The sequence below is a fragment of the Cyprinodon tularosa genome, unplaced genomic scaffold, assembly GCF_016077235.1.
Source record: "Cyprinodon tularosa strain WSP-4 unplaced genomic scaffold, ASM1607723v1 ctg1515, whole genome shotgun sequence".
Lineage (NCBI taxonomy): Eukaryota > Metazoa > Chordata > Actinopteri > Cyprinodontiformes > Cyprinodontidae > Cyprinodon > Cyprinodon tularosa.
In genome coordinates this window covers 1,110-25,598 of record NW_024038349.1, presented here as the reverse complement: position 1 = coordinate 25,598, position 24,489 = coordinate 1,110, and the positions used below count along the sequence as shown (strand labels likewise).

The 24,489-nt window shown below is 35.6% G+C and overlaps 1 protein-coding gene across 1 annotated transcript; it reads right to left on the bottom strand.

Moving 5' to 3' along the window:
* Positions 1–1,763: 1,763 nt before the first annotated feature.
* On the bottom strand, positions 1,764–24,258 carry LOC119779810 (mucin-5AC-like). Its single transcript, XM_038279615.1, has 34 exons — positions 24,202–24,258; positions 23,805–23,960; positions 23,059–23,226; positions 22,437–22,466; positions 22,121–22,183; positions 21,733–21,888; positions 21,096–21,263; positions 20,431–20,460; positions 20,117–20,179; positions 19,720–19,875; positions 18,921–19,088; positions 18,298–18,327; positions 17,983–18,045; positions 17,575–17,730; positions 16,823–16,990; positions 16,184–16,213; positions 14,779–14,841; positions 14,047–14,196; positions 13,793–13,960; positions 13,673–13,690; positions 13,539–13,581; positions 11,720–13,502; positions 11,555–11,616; positions 9,987–10,108; positions 9,651–9,863; positions 9,212–9,403; positions 8,981–9,118; positions 6,915–7,093; positions 5,201–5,377; positions 3,669–5,009; positions 3,521–3,562; positions 3,309–3,362; positions 3,161–3,227; positions 1,764–1,890 (listed from the first exon to the last, which is right to left on the bottom strand). The coding sequence occupies exons 1-34, from the start codon at positions 24,248–24,250 to the stop codon at positions 1,829–1,831; spliced, it is 6,528 nt and encodes a 2,175-aa protein (XP_038135543.1). The 5' UTR covers positions 24,251–24,258; the 3' UTR covers positions 1,764–1,828.
* Positions 24,259–24,489: the final 231 nt, after the last annotated feature.

Below are 24,489 nucleotides of genomic sequence, written 5' to 3'. Positions count from 1 at the left end.
TGATTAAATAACACATTTTCCACCCCTGTTGGGGTGGGCAATAGATTTATCAAAGTTGCACAGAAAAAAAATTACTAGATGAAAAAAACTTTTAATGGTGAGTGAAACAAATTAAAGATAAACATGACAGAATTGTGGATGTGCCAGTTTTATTCCATTTAAAAGCATATAGAATCAGTCAGAAATTGTTAGGTTTATTTTATCTTAACTTGACAAATGTATGATTGTTAGGCTGAAAAAAATCTATTTGGGGCCAAACATCTTAACTCTGTCATGGTATTGAAGAAAAAACCAAACAAACAAAGGAAAAAAGATTGACTCCTCTGATACAGTTCCTGTATTTTGAATATGTATTCATTTTTACTGGAAGTATAACATTTTAAGATGTAAAAATTATTCGGAATTTAAAAAGTTTAGTTACTACTAACGAAACTCAAAATAAGAAAAAAAAATCAAATATATACTCATTATCTAAATCTACTTAAAAAATCATTTGCATTTCTAACTTATAATAAAAATTGTAAGATCATATAATATAACAGTATTTAGGGAATATATGCATCCATATTTTTTGACACACCTTTCACATTCAGAAACAAGCAAACATGGACAGAGGTAAAAACACATTGTTAAACCCTTTTTCATCAACAAAGCATTAAAGCTTTCATTTTACTATCAAGCAACAAATTAATTTAACTTTATTTTATAGCTTTTGTACCTCCATCAAGTATGTGTAGTAAAGGGATTCAGGCTGTATAGATATATACAAACATGCATACCGCAATCAGGCGCGGAGTCTTAAACAGACTTTATTGTCATTTTGTACACACAGAGTGTATACAAAAAGAAATTTCGTTCAGTACAGCTCTCAAGACATTTCCATTTTTGAAGTGCAGCAGTGATGCTTCATATTACTTCAGCTTCCCTTTCTTATATATTACACTCTGTAGCAACCAAAACTTGGTCTTCAGCCAAGAGAGACTGTAAGATACTGTTTGGCCATGCCAAAAGATTGTGCTGCATGACCTGCATTACGATGTGCCACTGCTATGGAAATGATTTAATACTCAAATACTTTAGCAGTGAGCAAAATTAACAGACACTGTGCAGACACTATGCACCGCAGCGGATTTATTCACTTCAGCCGAAAGTGAATAAAAATTAGGTTAGCATGCTGTACTTAAATACTAAAGAAGGCAAGATTAAAATTACATGTCTTAATGTTTAGGGTTTAATAATCTCAAATAAAACAGGAGAGGTGCATTACACACATTAAACAAAACAGCTTATAAATTAAATGCAATCCACCTAATTTATAATGTTCAACAAAGTGCATTTAAGGTCTTCACATTATAAGTTACATTAGATGAGTAACAGTGCAGGGGTTTAGAATCATCTTGATCTTACACAAGTCGACTAATAACTTGTTTTGTAAACTTATGACTTTTCTTTATCTACGCTGAACATATAATGTCAATTTGAATGATCTTATGGATCTTTTTTCATCATTAGAGCCATCAGTAACTGCACTCAAATCTGTTTTTATATAATCTGATATAAATCTAACAAATATATACATATATCAATTAACCCCTCTGATTAAATCTCACTTTTACAGACTCCTAAAAACAGGTATTTCACCACATTACTATCTAATCTAAAAACATGTATATGTACTATAGAAGATTTTTGCATTAACTGAAGCCGATTTTATAACAGACACTAAAATTGGCTACTTTTACTTTATAATGGCCTTTTTTTTATTTAAATAATTGAATTATGGCATGGACAGTCTTATCAAATTAACCATAATTTTCTTTGCAATGTATTAAGTGTTGGAGGATGAGTCCATGGATCCATTAGATGACACCTGGTAGCCACTTGTAGAGCCTGCAACAAAAATACTTTATTAAATTTAGATTACAGAATACATAGTATTCAACATTTAGTCTGAAAATTGTAGTTGTATGATATGCATCAATAACTGATGCTCACAAAGTCATGTGACTCCCGAATACTGTTATCCTGATCTTGAGGCATCAACCGTCATCTGCCTTTTTACTTCCCTAGAGAGCTAATGGTTGCTATACTCACAGCTATGTATATCCCCCCAGCTTATGTGAACTCAGCCCTGTGAGCATTAGTAGAGCCTCTTTCCACTGAAAAGGACTGTGGTGTAGCTGTAGTAGTGTTTAATAAGTGTGCTTTGTTGTTTTGCTCTATTATCTTTTTGAATCATTATTCCCAATGCTGCACCATTTTTAATGAATATGAACAAAGTTGTTTTGGCAGAGTGTACCGCTTCTAAGAATTCTCTGAAAAACCACCAGGAACAGAAGCTGCAGTTGTCCTTCTACCAGTCAGTCAATTAATGCATACTATATTCAGTAAGTATCACAACTGGGTTTGCGGGGGCTCTGCAGCAGAGAAGAAGTCTCTGCGAAGGATTTTAACAACCCAAAAGACAATAGGCCTCCCTGGGGGAGCTTGCTATCTCCCACAGCTTTTTTAGGTCCAGATCCATTTTGAAGACTTTTTTAGAGTATTTTTTTTTTTAAATCTTCCCAGCCCCACCCCCATTTAAATCTGCTTCCCACCAACAGGCGGTTCAATAAATCTGTGCACTACAGTGGCCCTGCGCTTATCTGCCTAGAAAGTAATATGATAAATGAACTGAATTTATGCTTATCTCATAATACTGACCCTTAAAAGCGCTTATGCACTTTCAGAACATTGCTCTCACTCAAGAACACACATACACGGATAAGAAGAATAATTTGCCTTTTTCAGGAACACAACAATATATGACAAAAGGAAGCCTGAATCAAACTACTACTTCTGTATTGCAAGTAGAGTACTTTTCCAGGCCCTACTTTTGGCCATTTTTCTCTATTAGATCAATCCAGTAAAGAGGCTACCAATTCACCCTAACTCTTTTATCACTCTTTTGATTGTTTTCTGGGATTCATTATATAGTAACTTTAAACCTATCTGACTCTAGATAATTTGACTACCATAATATGCCTTAAGATGATATGCTGTGAATTTATGATATAAAAATAAACAGGATTAGATAAATTGGTGAAAAAAAATATTACATGTAAAGGCCTAAAATAGGACTAATACATATTTATGGTTGTGGATGTTAATGTTTACATACGTTTTCCTTTTCTGAATCTCCTGAAAAGGTTTCCAAATCCACTGGATATGGTTCCAGCACTTGTGCTCTAAAACAAGAAAAAAGTAATTGTGATAACCCCAAAACGTGAACCGATAGTGAAATAATTTAAGTGAAGCAAACTTTGTACCCTTGTTCTTGTTTGCGAGGTAGATCTCTGAGATTTTCTGATCTCTGACCGCACCTGGAAATTAAATTTTTGCTGGTTAGTATCTACTTTTTAAAGATTTGAAAAATGATATGAAATTAATAAATATATCTTTGTTATACAAGCATAATAACTGATTCCAGTATTTGCTCTATATTGTGAGTCAAAAAGCCTAACAGCCCAGGCAAACTCACTGTTCTGTCCAATAGAGTTCCAAACACCAAAATGAAGAAACCCTTTATAAGCACAAAAGGATTAGAAATATTAGAGAAAAACACAGGTGTCATATTAGAAATCATGTTAAAGTATTAAGAATTACCGCTCATGAACATGAATAGTTACCTGCAGGGAATTGAACAGTGCAAATGTAATGTGGATCCCTCTGTTGTTTGGACTAAACATGATTCCAACTCCTAAACCCCAAGTTATTCCAAAAAATGGTGTTAGAACAGCCAGACTCCTGGCAATCACCAGCAGGACATGCTTTTCTCCTGCTTGGGCAGCATTCTCCCCTGATCTTCTCCTTAACATTTTGAATATCACCACAATCAGGATTATAAGGTTCACGGCCACTATCAGAAGTGCAGGTATCACAAACCCCAAAAGAGCTTTGGACTCGTCCCAGTTGAGCCAACAGACAACATTGCCTCTGATGTATTCTTTTGAAGGAGCAGTTACAGCTATAGTTATTGTTGCAATGATCAGTGGTGCACCATATCCCAAAGAGAATCCAATGGCCAGCATAGATGCTTTAGACAGCCCTCCATCAAAGACATTGACCATACGGTAGAGCAACAACAGGGCTGAGGCTAGCATCCAGAAGAACAGAGCCAGGTAGAAAAAATGGATAAAAAAGGTAGCTGCTGTGCATGCTGGTGCATTTTTTGTCTTTGAAATGGCCGCTCCAATGAAAAACCAAATGTCTGCAATCAGGAGAGACACAGCGATGTTAACAATAGACACATGACGCAAGTACGATGTTGTGTTCTTTCTTATTTTTCTCCATACAATGCCTTCAATGATTAGGCATATAATCAAAGAACCCATAGAGATTCCAAGTCCAATGTAGGTGATGTATTCCAACGGAGGATCAGTATAGCTGGAGGGTGACATTAGAATAGAAAACGAGGTGGTATGGTTACAGTTGCAGGTGACTGATCCATTTTCACTCATTACAAAGGAGCAGCCATCCTCACTCCAGCCTCCAAGACCATCAAACAGTTTGAAATCCCAAAAAACACATTTAGGGTTTCCCAGGGTTTCATTAATTACATCAAAAGCTATTGATATGTTCGTAAGATCTGATTCTGGCTGGATAAGTGCAACTCTTCCATTGATAACACTGGATGATGTATTTGTTTTTTCTCTCACAGGAAGAACGTTGTCCATGGATGCAAATAGTATCACTGAAATTGACTGCTTCTCTCCCCCAGGTTCTGGTATCTCTACCTCCACTGAGGAATTAAAGTCCGCGTTGAAAATGTTTGTGAAATTAGTTTTGGTGAAAATTATATTTTGTGTATTTATTTTCAAAGGTTCATTGACAACATGAGCTGTTATTCCTTCAAAAGCCCTTAAAAACGAAGAGCTGGCATTTCTGGTTCCTGTATTATTACTGTTCAGTTGATCCCATGATTTTTTTGCAGCATCAGTGGTGAGAACTCCGGTACTTTCCAGGATGTTCTGTGTCAATAGACAAAACAAATAGAAAAAGAATATTAATTCCCATATCAGTAGCACATGTTTTGTTGAAAAGGAACTTGTGAAACAAAAACAGTGGCATTTTCATATGAGTAGATCCCCGGCCAAACTGGGGCACTGCCAATATGGTTAATATCAAAAACCACCACTAGATGCAAATCTATAGTACATACCCTTGTGGATTCTTCATTTATTGTGATATTTAAAAAATCTACCCTTCGAGCAATATTTTCTAAGATGTTAACCATTGCGTTGATGGTTGCTGGAGAATCAGTTATTGTCTTTGTGTTGTTGATAGTTGCATCCTTGAGGGTTTCCAAGAATCCTGGCAGGGTGACTTTATCCAGTTCCTGACACATTTCAAGAGCAAAAGGTTTGCAATTACAAATTGAATTCCTTGAAGGCAAATAGTTTGGAGATTTTAGAAATATATGCAGCAAGAAAGTACATTATTTCTACTATCCTATGTGTCTCATCTCTAAGTTTACAAATGTATAGTTAGTATGTGTGTGTCTAGCCTTCAGTGTGAGGACTATTTTTCCAATTTCACAATCAAATTGAGGACCAGTTGTTGCAAAGTGAGGACATTTTGCTGGTCCTCACATGCTATTTTGGTAATGGTTAAGTTTAGGGATAAGGTGTCAACTGGGTTAGGGTGACGTATGTATTGGTAAGGGTTAGGGTATAGAAATGGTTGAAAATGGCTGAAAATCAATAGAAGTCAATAGGAGTCAACACATGGAACAGTGTGTGTGAGTGAGACAGATACACAACCTTACTTGTGGAAGTGTTGTGAAAGTGTAATAAATATCGCAGAATAACTACTAGTAGTTGGAAGCTATCTAGAAATTTATTATAAGACAAGTCATAGAATTAGCATTTTCAGGATTTAAAGGAATAGTACACCCAAAACATGATTAGCCTTCATTTTCTACTCACCCCCATGCTGAACAACACTCTGGAGTACTTTTTTGATATCTCAAATGCATCTGGAGATCTGGGAGGCTTCTTGCTGTCTGCTGACATTCAAATAATGGAGGTCTATTGTGCCCGAGACAGAAAGGTCCATAAAAGTCCACAAAAAAACGTTTCAATATTCCTCCATACTGCTCGTCCAATGTATTCCAAGTGTCCTGAGTGGGTAGCATCCAGAATTTACTCGAAACAAAGTAATTTAGAATGTTTTTAGAGCATAAACAGTAGTGTATAGGATTTCCTGAAAGCGCGTTCACGACGCTACGGAAACCGCGGCAGACCAAACCGGATGAAAGTGCGCATTCAGCTCGGCAAAGAACTCATGCTCTTCCTCAACACTGAAGTCCACAGACATTTTTTCTTTCGTTGTTTCTTTCTTTGCACAGGTAAACAGCACATTTCTTCTTCTACGCTTGCATTATCGGCAGAGCAGACGCTGAATGCGCACTTCCATCTGGTTTGGTGTGCCGGCTTCCGTAGCGTCGTGAACGTGCAAGCGCGCGCTTTCAGGAAATCCTATACACTACTGTTTATGCTCTAAAAACATTCTAAATGACTTCGTTTCGAGTAAATTCTGGATGCTACCCACTCAGGACACTTGGAATACATTGGACGAGCAGTATGGAGGAATATTGACACGTTTTTTTGTGGACTTTTATGGACCTTTCTTTCTCGGGCACCATAGACCTCCATTATTTGAATGTCAGCAGACAGCAAGAAGCCTCCCAGATCTCCAGATGCATTTGAGATATCAAAAAAGTACTCCAGAGTGTTGTTCAGCATGGGGGTGAGTAGAAAATGAAGGCTAATCATGTTTTGGGTGTACTATTCCTTTAATATTTCAGAATTTTTTTTTGGAATAACAGGAAAGGCTATATGAAAATATTTCAGACAAAAGATGGACTCGATTACCTCTGACTGATCAAGCAGGTTCTGTATAACTTCTAGGACGCAGTTGTCCTGGATATCTCCATACGTGCCATCAGCCTTACAAACTGCGGTTTTGTTTCCCACCATACCCTCTTTACAGGGACCAACAGCAAAAAAACCTTCAGGTCCAGCACTGAATACATCATCACCTTCACAAAGAACTACACAAAAAGAAAAAAAAAGTTTAAGCGGGCTCTAAGGTAACTACCTAATTACAATGAAGTCCCTCCCCTATTTATTCAGATCGATTGTGGCTTTATGGGTAAAGCATTGATTTAACTTGAGATAATGGAAGTGATTTCATAATTTTTACACTCAGAGTCCTGACTAAAATTAGCAAAAGATCTGTGGAGGGAGCTAAAGATGGGGGTTAAAAATTTCCAACATCAAACATTTCAGATGCATTACATAACTTATTGAAGCAGCATTATAAAATATGACAGAAGCTACCGGTAATGATAAGGAGGCTTAGATTGCTGTTATGAAAACTATCAACAATATTTCAACCAATTACTGAGAATAATGTGAATAATTTTTAACACAATATTTTTTTAAGCAAAAAGCTAATTTTATTTTATTTTCCTCAAATTTGTGTACCTCTTTGGGCATTTTGACTTACCATGAGTCAGTCAAAAGTATTGCTGATTGTCCCAAAGTGGAAAATACAATAACTGATTATAAAATAAGAAAATATTTTACTTATTTAGCATTCAATTTTTATGATTGTATTTTTTTTCCCAGCTCAATTTAAAAAAAAATCCAACATAAATGAGTTGCCTGAAAGTTTGTAAGGAATCAAAATAAATACAAATTAAAATCATAATATAAACCTGTTTTTTAAAACTGGAGCACCTTTAAATGGCCCCTTTTAGATACATTTAAACTTGATGAATTGAGAACAAAATGCAGAACAAAAATTCTAGTCAGACTGACTTAATTAGTTTTACTTGTTTTCATCAAAACATCTGAGCTGCTTAGATGATCTCCGATAGCTCAGTGTGAGAAACAGCAGATACCGATGCTCCTTCTTATGACATCAACATATGGCAACTCCACTCGAACAAACTGTATTGCACTCGTTTTTTAATCAAATCTCTTTTGGAGTTTTAACATATTATTACCTATATTTGCTATTATTTAACATTTCGTTGGCGATCTAAAGTAGCCGAAACTATAAAACAATAATTGTCAGTCTTGAAGGAAAGTTCTAAGACAGACTGAACTCTGCCATTTAACAAGACAAAAAAAGTCTCAGCTTTTTTTTTTTTTTTTTTTATTGAGATCTGTAGGCAGAGGAGGACAAATGGGACATCTTAAAAAAATACTTTTGTAGAGATTTTTACGAAGAAAACAGCATTTATTCTACATGTAGAAAACGATTGGTTGTTTTTGATACAAATTCAAAAGTAGTGTATCTTAATATGGCTAACTGACCAAGCTAAAAGAGGCTAACCTGTTAGCTACTGAGCACAGCTAGCTACAGTGCTACCCAGCTCTCCCCTTGTATATCATGCGCTTGCAGTTACTTTGTTCAGCATAAACAGATTTTTTCAGCTTTGTGATCGATCAGGTAAAACTTGTTCAGTCATTAGACACTCTAACGGTCCAGATGATCCTGACTCTGCACACTGACGCTATGTGATGTTATTATCGTTGTCTGGGCAACCACTTTGTTTTACATCATATGGAAACTTTCAGCCAATCATGTAACGTGACGTCACTGGCATGCACAGGACCCAAGCAGATCTGACCATCCGAGCAGATCTGGTACCTACACCGGGCTAATTTCTAAGAAAATATTTTCATGTACCACTTGCAATACCCTTGCAGACCACAAGAGGTACGCATACCCCCAGTTGGGAAACACTGCCCTAAACAATATATTTTGAAGGATACTTCATATCATTGAGAAATGTCATAATTGGATAACAACAATTTAGATCTAAATCAAAGAGCAACATGAACAAATTGAAGCTTTACATCATGCTTCAGATGCATTGTAGGTTTGTTTAGCTTTTTAAAGTTGTGTTGGCTGGAGAAATACCCACCGTTTGGGTTTAATGTCAGTTTAATGATTTTCTTAACCTCTGGCTTTGTTGTTACTTGACAGGTTATTGTCTTTTCCTCTGGGGTACATCCATCAGGGGCTTGATACTCATATTTGATTTTTGAATCTGGGCTAGAACCTAAATGACAGAATGATAAAGAATTAGAAACATGGTCTTAAACGTTTTCATGCTTTGTGGAAGAAAATCCTAAAAGGATGTTTTTTTAATTACTTGGAGGGTCCAGGCCCTTAAATTCAACCTGGTAGTCTCCTCTAACAGAACACTCTAGTGTCAGAGAACCAGGACATTTCAATGATCCAATTATTGGTTTAACAGTGATCAGGGGTGCTGGTTTAGACTTTAGGTTTCTGCTCTGTGTGAAAGTGGCACCATCTGCACGGCTCATCTTACAGGTATATTGCCCTGAAAGACAAAACAAAGTCATAATTGCAACCATAATCTTCAAAAGCTCTGAAATTTGGTTACCACCTATTTCATGGCTATATAATAGTTGCTATTTTTATCATATGATGCAGAAGCTAATAATATTTCCAAACAATTTATGAGTTAAAAACCAAAACAATTGGAGCAGCTATTTTATAACATATGATGTGGTATTATTGGATCCCATCACACATCAGACTGTAGTGTTGGTCTAAACAGTACATACCATCATGAATTTTAAAGAATGGTGAGATTTTGTATTTCGAGGTCCCGTCATCACTGGGTTTAATTGTTTGGAGGACTGTTCCATCAAGTGTCCAAACCACCCTTAGATTTAACCCAAAATTAGTTGGAGGAGGTCCACATGTCAGAGTTACATAGTCCCCAGCAATTATTTCCTCTGAAGTAACTTCGCCAACTGACATATATAATGTGTTACCTGTATGACAAAAAAGGAAGGATAAAAAAAAGTATACATATATCTCTTATGTTGGTTTATGGATCTATGTGAAAATATAATGGAATGGTTAAACCTAGCCCAGATTTATTGAGGCTCACTTACTGAAGATGTCCACAGGATATTTTTCTGCCAGTTGATTTAACATTTCGTCTTTTGCTAATTGAAGTTGTGATGCATCCTGAGAAGAACTGCTGAGAGAAAAGTCAGCGATGGTGCTTCCAGACCTGGAACACAGATTTTTATTTTAATTGATATTCTGCTATGAAGTCAGGTCACTCTAACAGTTCATTATATTTGAACCTGATTTTTATAAAAAGGGTTTAGACAGTTCATGGCTGATGCCTAAAATAAGCTGTATACCAAATACAACAGCAAATGAATAACTATAGTTCCTTATAGTACATATGTCTACATATGTGAGATTATTAAGGCTACTTTAGACAGACAAGCTACTGTTTGTGTTTCATCCTAGAAAGATAATTAAAAATCGACTTTCTTAGTTTAAACATCCTGTTTTAACATTCTGAAAATAAAGATGTAGGAAATAATTACTGATGTGCAAGGACTAAAAAAGAAATTGAAATTTTGAAGTAATATTTTGTTAAAAAATCTATTTATTAAATTATAAAGATGCTCAGGTTAGGGCAGAGGTCTTCAGCTCTGGTTCTCAGGATCATTAGTCCTGGATGTTTTTGATGGGTTTCTCCCCTACACCTGAATCAATTATTTGCATTCCTTTCCAAAAGGTCCATTAATCACCTATTTTTTTAAGTCAGGGGGAAAGGAAAAAATTAAAATATGCAGGACAGTGGGTGCTGAGGATCAGAGTTGAAGCCTACTTAATTAAAGTTTTTTTTTTAGAAATGCCTATATAATAACAAAATGAAAGATCAAACAGCATAGTATGTACTTTAATGTTATTAATAAAGATGGTCTTAACATTATTGTTTTTTACTGTTTTTTACAGTTTGATGATTTATTGAGATATCAGATCTTATGTTTTTAAATGTTTTTATAATTATAATTTTTATTTTTCTGACACTTTTTATGTTTTGTACGGTGACCTTGAGTGTCCAGAAAGGCGCCTTTTTAAATAAAATGTGTTATTATTATTATTATTATTATCTTGAACTCACACACTGCAGCGTTTAGACAAAATCCTATCTTAGACTACCTTCTGCTTTAAATGAACACAGTTATTCTCAATTTGCTACAAGGAGCGACATTGGTTCAGAATGGAGGGGTTCGCCCTGTGACAAACCCCAGCTATGCCCGTCAGTCTTTAATTGGGCAAGACACTTCACCTACACTGCCTATTTAAGACATTCTGGGTGCCTGGTGGCAACTCAGAACAATACCCTCATTTCTGCCAGTTTACCTCATTGAAACTGTGGCTACAATGTAGCTCGCCAACATGTGTGTGAATGGGTGAGTTACTTATTGTGTAAAACACAATTTGGGTGAAATTTCTATCCCCTTTATTAGGGAAGGAGTAGAGTGATTGTTTGAAACCTTTGCTGGGGCTACACAGTAATACAGATCAAACTGATATCAGTTTCGGGATAGACTTATTCTAATACTAATACAGCTGTAGTATTTACTAGCAACTACAATATCTATTTTTTAAATATTTAAACAGCATAATATGTAAGAGATAACCGCTGACTCACCTAAAGTTTAGACCCTGCACACTGCAATCTTTTGACATGTATTCCTGGCAATTTGTTTCAGCCTGGTAGAGACAATATCACAATCAAACCAAATATCAAGATATTAAATTCTGTATGCATTCCTTCATGTTGTTTTACAGACTTCAGCATATCAATATGACTTACAGAAGCATAAATATCCTTATAAACATCACTGGTTGGGTTATTGTATGAGTCCTGAAAGTCCATGTTTAGAGTAAAGCTTTCTTTTACAGTAAAGACAGCAGCTGTTGTTTTGTCTACTGTTTCAATGATTTGCGTTGAGTTTGTCACTATTGGCATATCTGGTGTTCTTAGGGTTGTTATTATTGTAAGCTCTGGCAATGTTGTTGTGTTTGTCTGTGTGGTAATTTGTATAGTGTTTTTTGCATTTGTCACCACAGTAATTTCTGATGGTGATGTTGAGTTTGTCCCTGTGGTTCTTTGAGGCATTGTTACGTTTGTCATTGTGGTAATTTCTGTAGTTGATGCGTTTGACACTGTGGTAATTTCTGGAGTTGTTGTTGCATTTGTCACAGTTTTTATTTCTGGAGTTGATGAGTTTGTCACTGTGGTAATTTCTGGAGTTGTTGTTGCATTTGTCACAGTTTTCGTTTCTGGAGTTGTTGCGTTTGTCACTGTGGTCATTTCTGGATTTCTAGTTGTGTTTGTCACCATGGTTATTTCTGGCATTGTTGTTGTGTTGGTCACTGTTGTCATTTCCAATGTTGTAATATTTGTCACAGTTGTCATGTCTGATGTTACGTTTATCACGCCGGTCACTTCTGGCATAGTTGTGTTTGTCATCATGGTCATTTCTGGCATTGATGTGTTTGTCAATGTTGTCATTGTTGGCATTGTGGTTGCGTTTGTAACTGTGGTCATTTCTGGCATTGTAGTTGTGTTTGTCACAGTGGTCATTTCTGGCGTTGTTGTTGCGTTTGTCACTGTGGTATTTTCTGGCATTGTTGTTCCGTTTGTCACTGTGGTCATGTCTGGCACTGCTGTTGTGTTTGCCACTGTAGTCATTTCTGGCATTGTTGTTGCGTTTGTCGCTTTGGTCATTTCTGGCATTTTTGTTGCATTTGTCACTGTGGTCATTTCTAGCATTGTTGTTGCGTTTGTCGCTGTGGTCATGTCTGGCACTGTTGTTGCGTTTGCAACTGTGGTCATTGCTGGGGTTGTTGTTGCATTTGTCACAGTTTTCATTTCTGGAGTTGTTGCGTTTGTCACTGTGGTCATTTCTGGCATTGTAGTTGTGTTTGTCACAGTGGTCATTTCTGGCGTTGTTGTTGCATTTGTCACTGTGGTATTTTCTGGCATTGTTGTTGCGTTTGTCATTGTGGTCATGTCTGGCACTGCTGTTGTGTTTGCCACTGTAGTCATTTCTGGCATTGTTGTTGCGTTTGTCGCTTTGGCCATTTCTGGCATTTTTGTTGCATTTGTCACTGTGGTCATTTCTAGCATTGTTGTTGCGTTTGTCACTGTGGTCATGTCTGGCACTGTTGTTGCGTTTGCAACTGTGGTCAATGCTGGGGTTGTTGTGTTTGCAACTCTGGTAATTTCTTGGGTTGTTGTTGCGTTTGCAACTGTGGTGATTTTTGGGGTTGTTGTTGCGTTTGCATCTCCGGTCATTTCGGGGGTTGTTGTTGCGTTTGTGAGTGCGGTAATTTCTGGCATTGTTGTTGCATTTGTGACTGTGGTCACATCTGGTGTTGTTGCGTTTATCTCGGTGGTCATTTCTGGCATTGTTGTTGCATTTGTCACCGTGGTGATTTCTGGCATTGTTGTTGCGTTTGTGACTGTGGTGATTTCTTGCATTGTTGTTGCGTTTGTCACTGTGGTCATTTCTGGCATTGTAGTTGCGTTTGTCACCGTGGTCATTTCTGGCTCTGTTGTTGATTTGGTCTCAACAATTATTTCTAGTGTTGTTGTGTTTGTCACTGGTGTCTTATTTGGTTTTGATGTTGCATTTGTCACCACTGGTGCGGTTGTTGTATTCAATGTACCTATCAAGAAATTGAGGAAAATTGTCACTATAAAACATGTATAAACCCTTATTGTAAAATACATCACAGAATAAAAAAATAATTTCCATACCAGGACACAGAAGGAAATCTGTAAAAAAAAAAAAAAAAAAAAAAAAAAACAGGAATCCAAATGTATTAGTTGGAAATTTTATGTAAATCCTAAAGCAATATTTTAAAAATATATGCTTACCAGTGATTGGCTGGCAGTACTGGTCAACAAAGGAAGGTTCATATATGCATGTGCAGGTTTGACTGCTGTCACTACTACATGAATTGTAGCTGTTGCACATATCACATGGCAAGGCAAAACCATCCTCACATTTACATTGCAGGCCATAATTGGAGTTTGGCTCACAGACTGTTAAAGGAATTTAACTCAATTAAAATGTTCATTATATTTTTGAATGTGTACATTCTCTTGATGTACATACATTTGTAACCTACCTTTGGTTAGATTTAGTTCTATTACTGTTAATGAAGGTGAGAGGATTAAAGGGAAGCTTTCATTTTTTAGAGTCCTTCTGAACAAGTCAAGTAAACTTGGTGGGGCGCTGGTCACTGGGATGAACACTTCATAGACCACATCAAGCACCTCTGGACAATGAAACAAACAATCCCATTTCAGTTTTCATGCTAGAAGTTGGGAATCATTTAACAAAGTTAGTGATCATTAAGGGCACTATTTCATACGTTCACCATGATAGTAAAGTGCTCAATTAGACCCCAAACAGCCACAAATATCACTTTTGCATGTGATATGAAACCTATATCTGTGATACATGCAATCTCAAAAACAATAATTAAAAGTAATCAAATTGCATACCATATTTTCAAATAGTACTGTTATTGGAAAGGCTAATGTCTTTATATATGAATAGGATGAAACTTGAAGTATTTGCATTGGTATTATTTTAATGTTAACAATTTTCCAGTAACCTGACAAGCCAGCATAAGGTTTACATAAAATATATTTTCTAATTTATATTCATTATTCAAATGTTCAAACCTATTTGTTTTATTTGAATACTGTTCAACCATTTCTTTTCCCCTTGAGAGTCTTAAAAACTCATTTTCCTTTTCCAGAGAACATTATCTGTACTAAGCGATCAGTTTTCACATTTTTTCACAAGCTCACACTGAGAGCTTTGTTTGTAACATCATGTGGATCATACGTACCATAAGCTGTTGATGGATGAGATGGTGTTGTACTTGGCACTGCCTCTGTCATTGTTGGCCCTGCTGTGCACAGAAAATGTGCACGTTATCACCCTTATTAGCATTTATATGGGAAAATATAAACATTGATACTGTATTCAACTGTATTCAGCAAAGCAAAACCCACACAAAGTGGGCAGAGGTTCACCTATTAACACCACACAAATATTACATCCCTGTTCCTTTTAAGGAGAAAGCTCCAACCTCTACAAACCAGTTTGAACTTTTGTGCCATAATACTGGATAACAGTTCAAGTGTAACATAGTAGTCAAAGCATCAAAACAAACAGCAGCATTGTCAGCAGCAGATGTGCATTGTTTAGACAACCTTATCTGAAAAAAAATCAGTGCTTGTACAGAGTTCCTCACACATGGTTTGTAGAATGCTGTTAGTTGAAAGTCCAGCTACATGCTAATAAACCATCCATTACCAACGATCTTGATTGATTACTAAGTCTGATGTGAGTGTGGTCTGTACTGTGGGGTGTATGGTCACATGTTTGTTTAGCAGAACTAGGTGCTAGTGATATTGCATAAACTTATTTTTGTGTCCATAGTGTTTCAAAAGACAAAGTGGGAAAGTGTTTGACAGGAATTTCTGGTATATACTTATCTAGTTTTACATTTTCAAATATCTTAGGTGTACTTCTAAATTTTTTTTTGTATCCATTATATACGTAACAATTTTTACAAGCTCTAATAAACATTGTGATCTTCATAGAGAGTTATTCCCATTCCAGGAGTAATTTGAGTAGTTATTGCTGTTGTACTTTATCCCATTTATCTTTGTGTTTTGTGAATGAGTGTTTTTGTTTTTTTTTATTTAGATTATTTTTGGTTGATAATATATTCACAGAGTGTTTTATAAAAGTTAATATTTTTGTTTTACAGTAAACACTAGTGTTTTCGATACAGTCTTTTGGTTTTTGTTAGTGTACCAACACTGGCTCTTCTTATTCCCACAATGTTAATTTCTAGGTTTATTAATCACCTTCCCTCAAGTCTCCTATTTTAATTTTCTAATGGCTCAGCAAAACTCATCTACTCAGTCACTTTTTTGCCATGTTGGCTACTTTGCTGTATATTCAAGATTTCTGGTTCTATTTGTGTTATACTGTAAGTTATCATATTGTTCCTGACTGATTCTTTTGCATTTGGGTCAACAACAAAGCAAAACATGATTTTGGATAAAATGTGCATAACTAAATTAACTTTGATCAGTTTTCTGGTAAAGAATTCATTTATTCTCATTGGCAAAGAATCCAGGTAGATTCAAGTTTTAAGTTTTTAAATATGTTTTTAAATGTGTTTTAAGATAAATCACTAACTTTGTTTATGTAAACGACTACTTGTGTCTTTCACATACCTGGAGCAGAGGTTGGGCAGAAAGAGTTATCTGTGGATCATAAGAAGAATTAATGTTTCTGTATTTGTACAGAAATGATCCAGAATATTTACAGTAGTAGCTATATCTGATTTAAGAACATTAAAACAAACACAACAACACAGCAACATAATATTTGCAATGGTTCAGAACAAAAGTAATATTTTACTGAAAATACTGAAAATATTACCTATATTTACTTCTGGATAAAATTCCATTGTCAATGAAAGGGTTGTGCACCAATAGGAATAGTAGGTTGTCGTCACATGAGATGGAGCTTAGGCGCTGCCAGATTCTAATCACTCTGTGACCGAGCTGAGAAATGACTTTTTCGTAGCATTACATTACTCTTATTCAAACCAAAAGAACAAAAAAGCAGCAAAATGAGGTGAGCATTGGTCTAGCTTTTTGTGCCAACTAAAAATAAAGGGGAACAAAAGCAATGAGGGGGTTTCCCCCATCCTTCTGGACAACCAAGTTCACTACTTTCAACTGACTGGCAAACAGTACAATAGAGGGTTGGAACTAGAGCTAGCGAAGGGAAGTGCACCACTAACTGTTTGGGAGGAGTTAAACTTGGGTTAAATTTGAAACAAACCAATTTAACAAGGTATTACTTACTTGTGATTGGCTGACAGAACTCATTGTCAGATGGAAGTCCATAAATGCATGTACAGGTCTGACCTCTGACATCACTGCATACATTACTGTTGTTGCACATCTCACATGGCCAAGCAAACCCATCCTCACAATTACAAATTAGTCCGTTAGTGGAGTTTGGAGAGCAGGCTGTATGTGTAGAAGATAAATGTTATAGAAACTGTTATTCATGTCATCGTAGCTTTATGTTGGTCATTTCCAACCAGTACACAAGCTACGTATGTAACAACAAGTTACGTTTATGAAATACCAAAACCAATCAACAATCTCTTCTTTCCATAGGATTATCATGAAAATCTAACTTTTTTATAAGCCTATGAACATTTAAATTTATCGATAAAAGTATTACTGCAGAACACATTTTCAACAGAGGTTCCATTCTTGTGAATCTGGAATGAGAAGTCTAAGTCATTTATCTTCTTTAGCAACTGATTCCTGTAACACCTGATTAAGGAAATATAATCTATAGGAGTCATGATGTAGTTCTAGAAAACCAGTGTCCTGCAGCTTTAAGGTTCTTCCCTGGTCAAACACATCTGAGTAAAACAACTGAGTTAACTTAGTCATATGCAGTCAAACTCCATATAGCTCCACTATTTATATAATGGTGTGAATAAAGTGAGATGATGCAGAGTAGCATTTAATGGTTGCTGGACACAGATCCTTGATGATCACTTTGGCACCATTGAGGCAGATTGTTACTAAATTATTACCTGTGGTAAACAGCAACTCTTTTACTTCCAAAGATTGGGAGATGGTTATAGGGAAGGTTTCATTTTTCAGAGTCTTTCTAAATAACTCAAGTGTATCAGCTTGGACACTGGAGAGAGGAACCCTCACTTCAAGCATCACATCAATTTCCACCAGATCTGTGGATATAGAAAGAAAGAACTCTTTACATCAGTTGGACGAACCATGGGAAAAAAATAAATAAAAAATGAACAGTACTGATTATACTTAAACCTCACTTAGACCAAAATTATTAATATCCCAGGAAATTGTAGAATAAAATCCTTTAAAACTTAGGACATTTCAACAATCTAAACATTTTATTTTTAACAGAAATGAGACCAGCATCTCTCAAAGAAAAATCTTCATTCGTTAAATTGTTTGGATCATACCATATGTTGTTGTTGGAGGAGATGGAGTTGTACTTGGCATTACCTCTGTCATTGTTGTCAATACTGCACATAGAAATTATACTCATTAATGTCCTTATTAGTGTTTTTTATGGGAAATGGTAAGCACTGAGAGAATACAAGCATGACTTAGAATAATTTATCCATCACTAAATAAAATTTGATCAGTTTTCCTTTTTTGTATTCTCTGAGGCTCATTTTTAAAGCATTCAGGCAGAATTAAAGTTTTAAATTTTTTTGATTGAAGTTCATCAATAAATTTGTTTAGGCAAAGCACTACTTTTGTCCTTCACATACCTGGAGTAGCGGTTGGGCAGAAAGAGTTATCTGTGGATCAGAAGCAGATCAGATGTTTCTGTATTTCTCCAGAAAATACACAAAACATTTAAGGTCACAGCTACAACCTTTTCATCAAAACTATTATTTTTTTAAACACAGCCACAGCACGTATACAGTGGTGCAGAATAAAGGATATGTTTGCATTTTGTCAATGAAAGTGATTTTCACAAATAGTAATATTGTGTTTAGTTGCAGGAGATGGAGCTTAGATGATGCCAGATTCTAATCGCTCCATAGTAAAGCTGATAAATCCCTCCTTCTCTGGGTTATATTTCTCTGATTCAAGCCAAAAGGATAAGAAAATAAGCAAAATGCAGTGAACATTGCTAAATTTTTTTTAAAGTTGGTTCTGACTAAAAATAAAGGGGATCAGACCCATGCGAGGTTGCTGCTCTCCTTCTGGACAGGTGAGTTAAACTTTTAACAGACCTGGCAAACAGCTGACCTTTCAACTGACTGGCAAACAGTACAATAGAGGGTTGGAACTAGAGCTAGCAAGTGGAAGTGCACCACTAACTGTTTGGGAGGAGTTAAACTTGGGTTAAATTTGAAACAAACCAATTTAACAAGGTATTACTTACTTGTGATTGGCTGACAGAACTCATTGTCAGATGGAAGTCCATAAATGCATGTACAGGTCTGACCTCTGACATCACTGCATGAATTACTGTTGTTGCACATCTCACATGGCCAAGCAAAACCATCCTCACAATTACAAATTAGTCCGTTAGTGGAGTTTGGAGAGCAGGCTGTATGTGTGGAAGATAAATGTCATAGAACTGTTATTAGAATCATTGTAGCTTTATCTTGGTCATTTCTAACCAGTACACAAGCTACGTACTGTATGTACCTCTGATCTACACTGCTTTCTATTGCTTTAAATGCTAATTACAACAATAAGTTAGGTTTAGGAAATACCAAAACCAATCAACAATCTCAGCTTTCCATTAGATTATAATACAAATATAACTGTTTTATAAACCTATGCATACCTAAATGTACTGATAAAAGTATTACTATCAAACAAATTTTCAACAGAGGTTCCATTCTTGTGAATCTGGATGAGAAGTATAAGTCATTTATCATCTTTAGCAACTGATTTCTGTAAAACCTGATGAAGGAAATATAATCTATAGGAGGAATCATCCAGTTCTGAAGAACCAGTGTCCTGCAGCTTTAAGGTTCTTCTTTGGTCAAATACATCTGAATAAAACAACTGAGTTAATTCATTAATATGCAGTCAAACTCCATAGAGCTCCACTATTAATTTAATGGTTTGATTAAAGTTAGATGATGCAGATTAGCTTTTAATGGTTGCTGGACACAGATCCTTGATGATCACTTTGGCACCATTGAGGCAGATTGTTACTAAAGTATTACCTGTGGTAAACAGCAACTCTTTTACTTCCAAAGATTGGGAGATGGTTAAAGGGAAGGTTTCATTTTTCAGAGTCTTTCTAAATAGCTCAAGTATATCAGCTTGGACACTGGAGAGAGGAATCCTCAGTTCAAGCATCACATCAATTTCCACCAGATCTGTGGATATAGAAAGAAAGAAATCTTTACATTTCTTGAAAAAAGCATACAAAGAAAATTGAACAGTACTATTTATAATGCAGCCCAAATTAGCCCAAAATTATTCATGTCCCTGGAAGTGTAGCATAAAATCCTTTTCAATTTGGAACATTTCAATAACTTAAACATTTTATTTTTAACAGAAATCAGACAAGCATCTCTCAAAGAAAAATCTTCATTCGTTAAATTGTTTGGATCGTACCATATGTTGTTGTTGGAGGAGATGGAGTTGTACTTGGCATTACCTCTGTCATTGTTGTCAATACTGCACATAGAAATTATACTCATTAATGTCCTTATTAGTGTTTTTATGGGAAATGGTAAGCACTGAGAGAATACAAGCATGACTTAGAATAATTTATCCATCACTATACACAATTTGATCAGTTTTCCTTTTTTGTATTCTCTGAGGCTCATTTTTAAAGAATTCAGGCAGAATTAAAGTTTTAGATTTGTTTGAATGAAGTTCATCAATAAATTTGTTAATGCAAAGAACTACTTTTGTCCTTCACATACCTGGAGTAGCGGTTGGGCAGAAAGAGTTATCTGTGGATCAGAAGCAGATCAAATGTTTCTGTATTTCTCCAGAAAATACACAAAATATTTAAGGTCACAGCTACAACCTTTTCATCAAAACTATTATTTTTTTAAACACAGCCACAGCACGTATACAGTGGTGCAGAATAAAGGATATGTTTACATTTTGACCAGACCAATTGCGTATGTTTACAGCTGGTTAAAATCCCATTGTCAATGAAAGTGATTTTCACAAATAGTAATATTGTGTTTAGTTGCAGGAGATGGAGCTTAGATGCTGCCAGATTCTAATCGCTCCATAGTAAAGCTGATAAATCACTCCTTCTCAGGGTTATATTTCTCTGATTCAAGCCAAAAGGATAAAACAATAAGCAAAATGAGGTGAACATTGGTCAATCTTTTAACGTTGGTACCGACTAAATATAAAGGGGATCAGACCCATGCGAGGTTGCTGCTCTCCTTCTGGACAGGTGAGTTAAACATTTAACTGACCTTGCAAACAGCTGACCTTTCACCTGACTGGCAAACAGTACAAAAGAGGGTTGGAACTAGAGCTAGTGAGGGGAAGTGCACCACTAACTGTTTGGGAGGAGTTAAACTTGGGTTAAATTTGAAACAAACCAATTTAACAAGGTATTACTTACTTGTGATTGGCTGACAGAACTCATTGTCAGATGGAAGTCCATAAATGCATGTACAGGTCTGACCTCTGACATCACTGCATGAATTACTGTTGTTGCACATCTCACATGGCCAAGCAAAACCATCCTCACAATTACAAATTAGTCCGTTTGTGGAGTTTGGAGAGCAGGCTGTGTGTGTGGAAGATAAATGTTATAGAACTGTTATTAATAGCATTGTAGCTTTATGTTGGTCATTTCTCACCGGTATATTAGCTATGTACCTCTGATCGACGCTACTTTCTATGGCTTTAAATGCTAATTACAACAACACTTTAGGTTTAGGAAATACCAAAACCAATCAACAATCTCAGCTTTCCATTAGATTATAATAAAAATAGGAAATATAATCTATAGGAGGAATCATCCAGTTCTGAAGAACCAGTGTCCTGCAGCTTTAAGGTTCTTCTTTGGTCAAATACATCTGAATAAAACAACTGAGTTAATTCATTAATATGCAGTCAAACTCCATATAGCTCCACTATTAATTTAATGGTTTGATTAAAGTGAGATGATGCAGATTAGTTTCTATCAGTTTCTGGACACAGATCCTTGATGATCACTTTGGCACTATTGAGGCAGATTGTTACTAAATTATTACCTGTGGTAAACAGCAACTCTTTTACTTCCAAAGACTGGGAGATGGTTATAGGGAAGGTTTCATTTTTCAGAGTCTTTCTAAATAACTCAAGTATATCGGCTTGAACACTGGAGAGAGGAATCCTCAGTTCAAGCATCACATCAATTTCCACCAGATCTGTGGATATAGAAAGAAAGAAATCTTTACATTTCTTGAAAAAAGCATACAAAGAAAATTGAACAGTACTATTTATAATGCAGCCCAAAATTATTAATGTCCCTGGAAGTGTAGCATAAAATCCTTTTCAATTTGGAACATTTCAATAACCTAAACATTTTATTTTTAACAGAAATGAGACCAGCATCTCTCAAAAGAAAAATCTTCATTCGTTAAATTGTTTGGATCGTACCATATGTTGTTGTTGGAGGAGATGGAGTTGTACTTGGCATTACCTCTGTCATTGTTGTCAATACTGCACATAGAAATTATACTCATTAATGTCCTTATTAGTGTTTTTATGGGAAATGGTAAGCATTGAGAGAATACAAGCATGACTTAGAATAATTTATGTATAACTAAATTAACTGTGATCAGTTTTCCTTTTTTGTATTCTCTCAAGGGTTCATTTTTAAAGAATTCAGACAGAATAAAAGTTGTAAATTTGTTTGAATGAAGTTCATCAATAAATTTGTTTATGTAAATAACTACTTTTGTCCTTCACATACCTGGAGTAGCGGTTGGGCAGAAAGAGTTATCTGTGGATCAGAAGCAGATCAGATGTTTCTGTATTTCTCCAGAAAAGACACAAAACATTTAAGGTCACAGCTACAACCTTTTCATCAAAACTATTAGTTTTTTAAACACAGCCACAGCACGTATACAGTGGTGCAGAATAAAGAATATGTTTACATTTTGTCAATGAAAGTGATTTTCACAAATAGTAATATTGTGTTTAGTTGCAGGAGATGGAGCTTAGATGATGCCAGATTCTAATCGCTCCATAGTAAAGCTGATAAATCCCTCCTTCTCTGGGTTATATTTCTCTGATTCAAGCCAAAAGGATAAGAAAATAAGCAAAATGCAGTGAACATTGCTCAATTTTTTAAAGTTGGTTCAGACTAAATATGAAAGGGATCAAAAGCCATGCGAGGTTGCTGCTCTCCTTCTGGACAGGTGAGTTAAACTTTTAACAGACCTGGCAAACAGCTGACCTTTCAACTGACTGGCAAACAGTACAATAGAGAGTTGGAACTAGAGCTAGCAAGTGGAAGTGCACCACTAACTGTTTGGGAGGAGTTAAACTTGGGTTAAATTTGAAACAAACCAATTTAACAAGGTATTACTTACTTGTGATTGGCTGACAGAACTCATTGTCAGATGGAAGTCCATAAATGCATGTACAGGTCTGACCTCTGACATCACTGCATGAATTACTGTTGTTGCACATCTCACATGGCCAAGCAAAACCATCCTCACAATTACAAATGAGTCCGTTAGTGGAGTTTGGAGAGCAGGCTGTGTGTGTGGAAGATAAATGTCATACAACAGTTATTAATAGCATCGTAGCTTTATGTTGGTCATTTCCAACCAGTACACAAGTTACGTATGTAACAACAAGTTATTTTTATGAAATACCAAAACCAATCAACAATCTCTTCTTTCCATAGGATTATCATTAAAATCTAACTTTTTTATAAGCCTATGAACATTTAAATTTATCGATAAAAGTATTACTGCAGAACAAATTTTCAACAGAGGTTCCATTCTTGTGAATCTGGATGAGAAGTCTAAGTCATTTATCTTCTTTAGCAACTGATTCCTGTAACACCTGATGAAGGAAATATAATCTATAGGAGTCATGATCTAGTTCTAGAAAACCAATGTCCTGCAGCTTTAAGGTTCTTCTTTGGTCAAATAAATCTGAATAAAAAAACTGAGATAATTTATTCATATGCAGTCAAACTCCATAGAGCTCCACTATTTATATAATGGTGTGAATAAAGTGAGATGATGCAGATTAGTTTCAGTTTTTGGACACAGATCCTTGATGATCACTTTGGCACCATTGAGGCAGATTGTTACTAAAGTATTACCTGTGGTAAACAGCAACTCTTTTACTTCCAAAGATTGGGAGATGGTTATAGGGAAGGTTTCATTTTTCAGAGTCTTTCTAAATAAATCAAGAATATCAGCTTGGACACTGGAGAGAGGAATCCTCAGTTCAAGCATCACATCAATTTCCACCAGATCTGTGGATAGAAAGGAGAAATGTTTACATTTGGTCAATAAAAGCATAAAAAAGAAAAGTTAACAATACGTATTACAGTGCAGCTCAAATTAGACCAAAAATATTAATATCCCTGAAAACTTTACAATAAAATCTTTTTAAATTTTGAACATTTATTCAAGCTAAGCAGTGTGTCTTATTCATAAATGAGATCAGCATCTTTAAAAAGATCAATCTTTAATTGGAAATTGTTAAGATCATACCATATGTTGTGGTTGGAGGAAATGTTGTACTTGGCATTTCCTCTGTCATTGTTGTCAATACTGCACATAGAAAATATACACATTAATGTCCTTCTTACTGCTTTTATGGAAAAATGTAACAACTGAGATGATAGAAAATCTTATTTAAAATGAACTATGCACAACTTCATTAACTTTGATCAGATTTTCTCTTTTTTATTCTCTGAGGCTCATCGGTAGATAATTCAGGCAGATTCTAAGTTCTTAAATATGTTTTAATAAAACAAATCATTAACTTTGTTTTTCTAA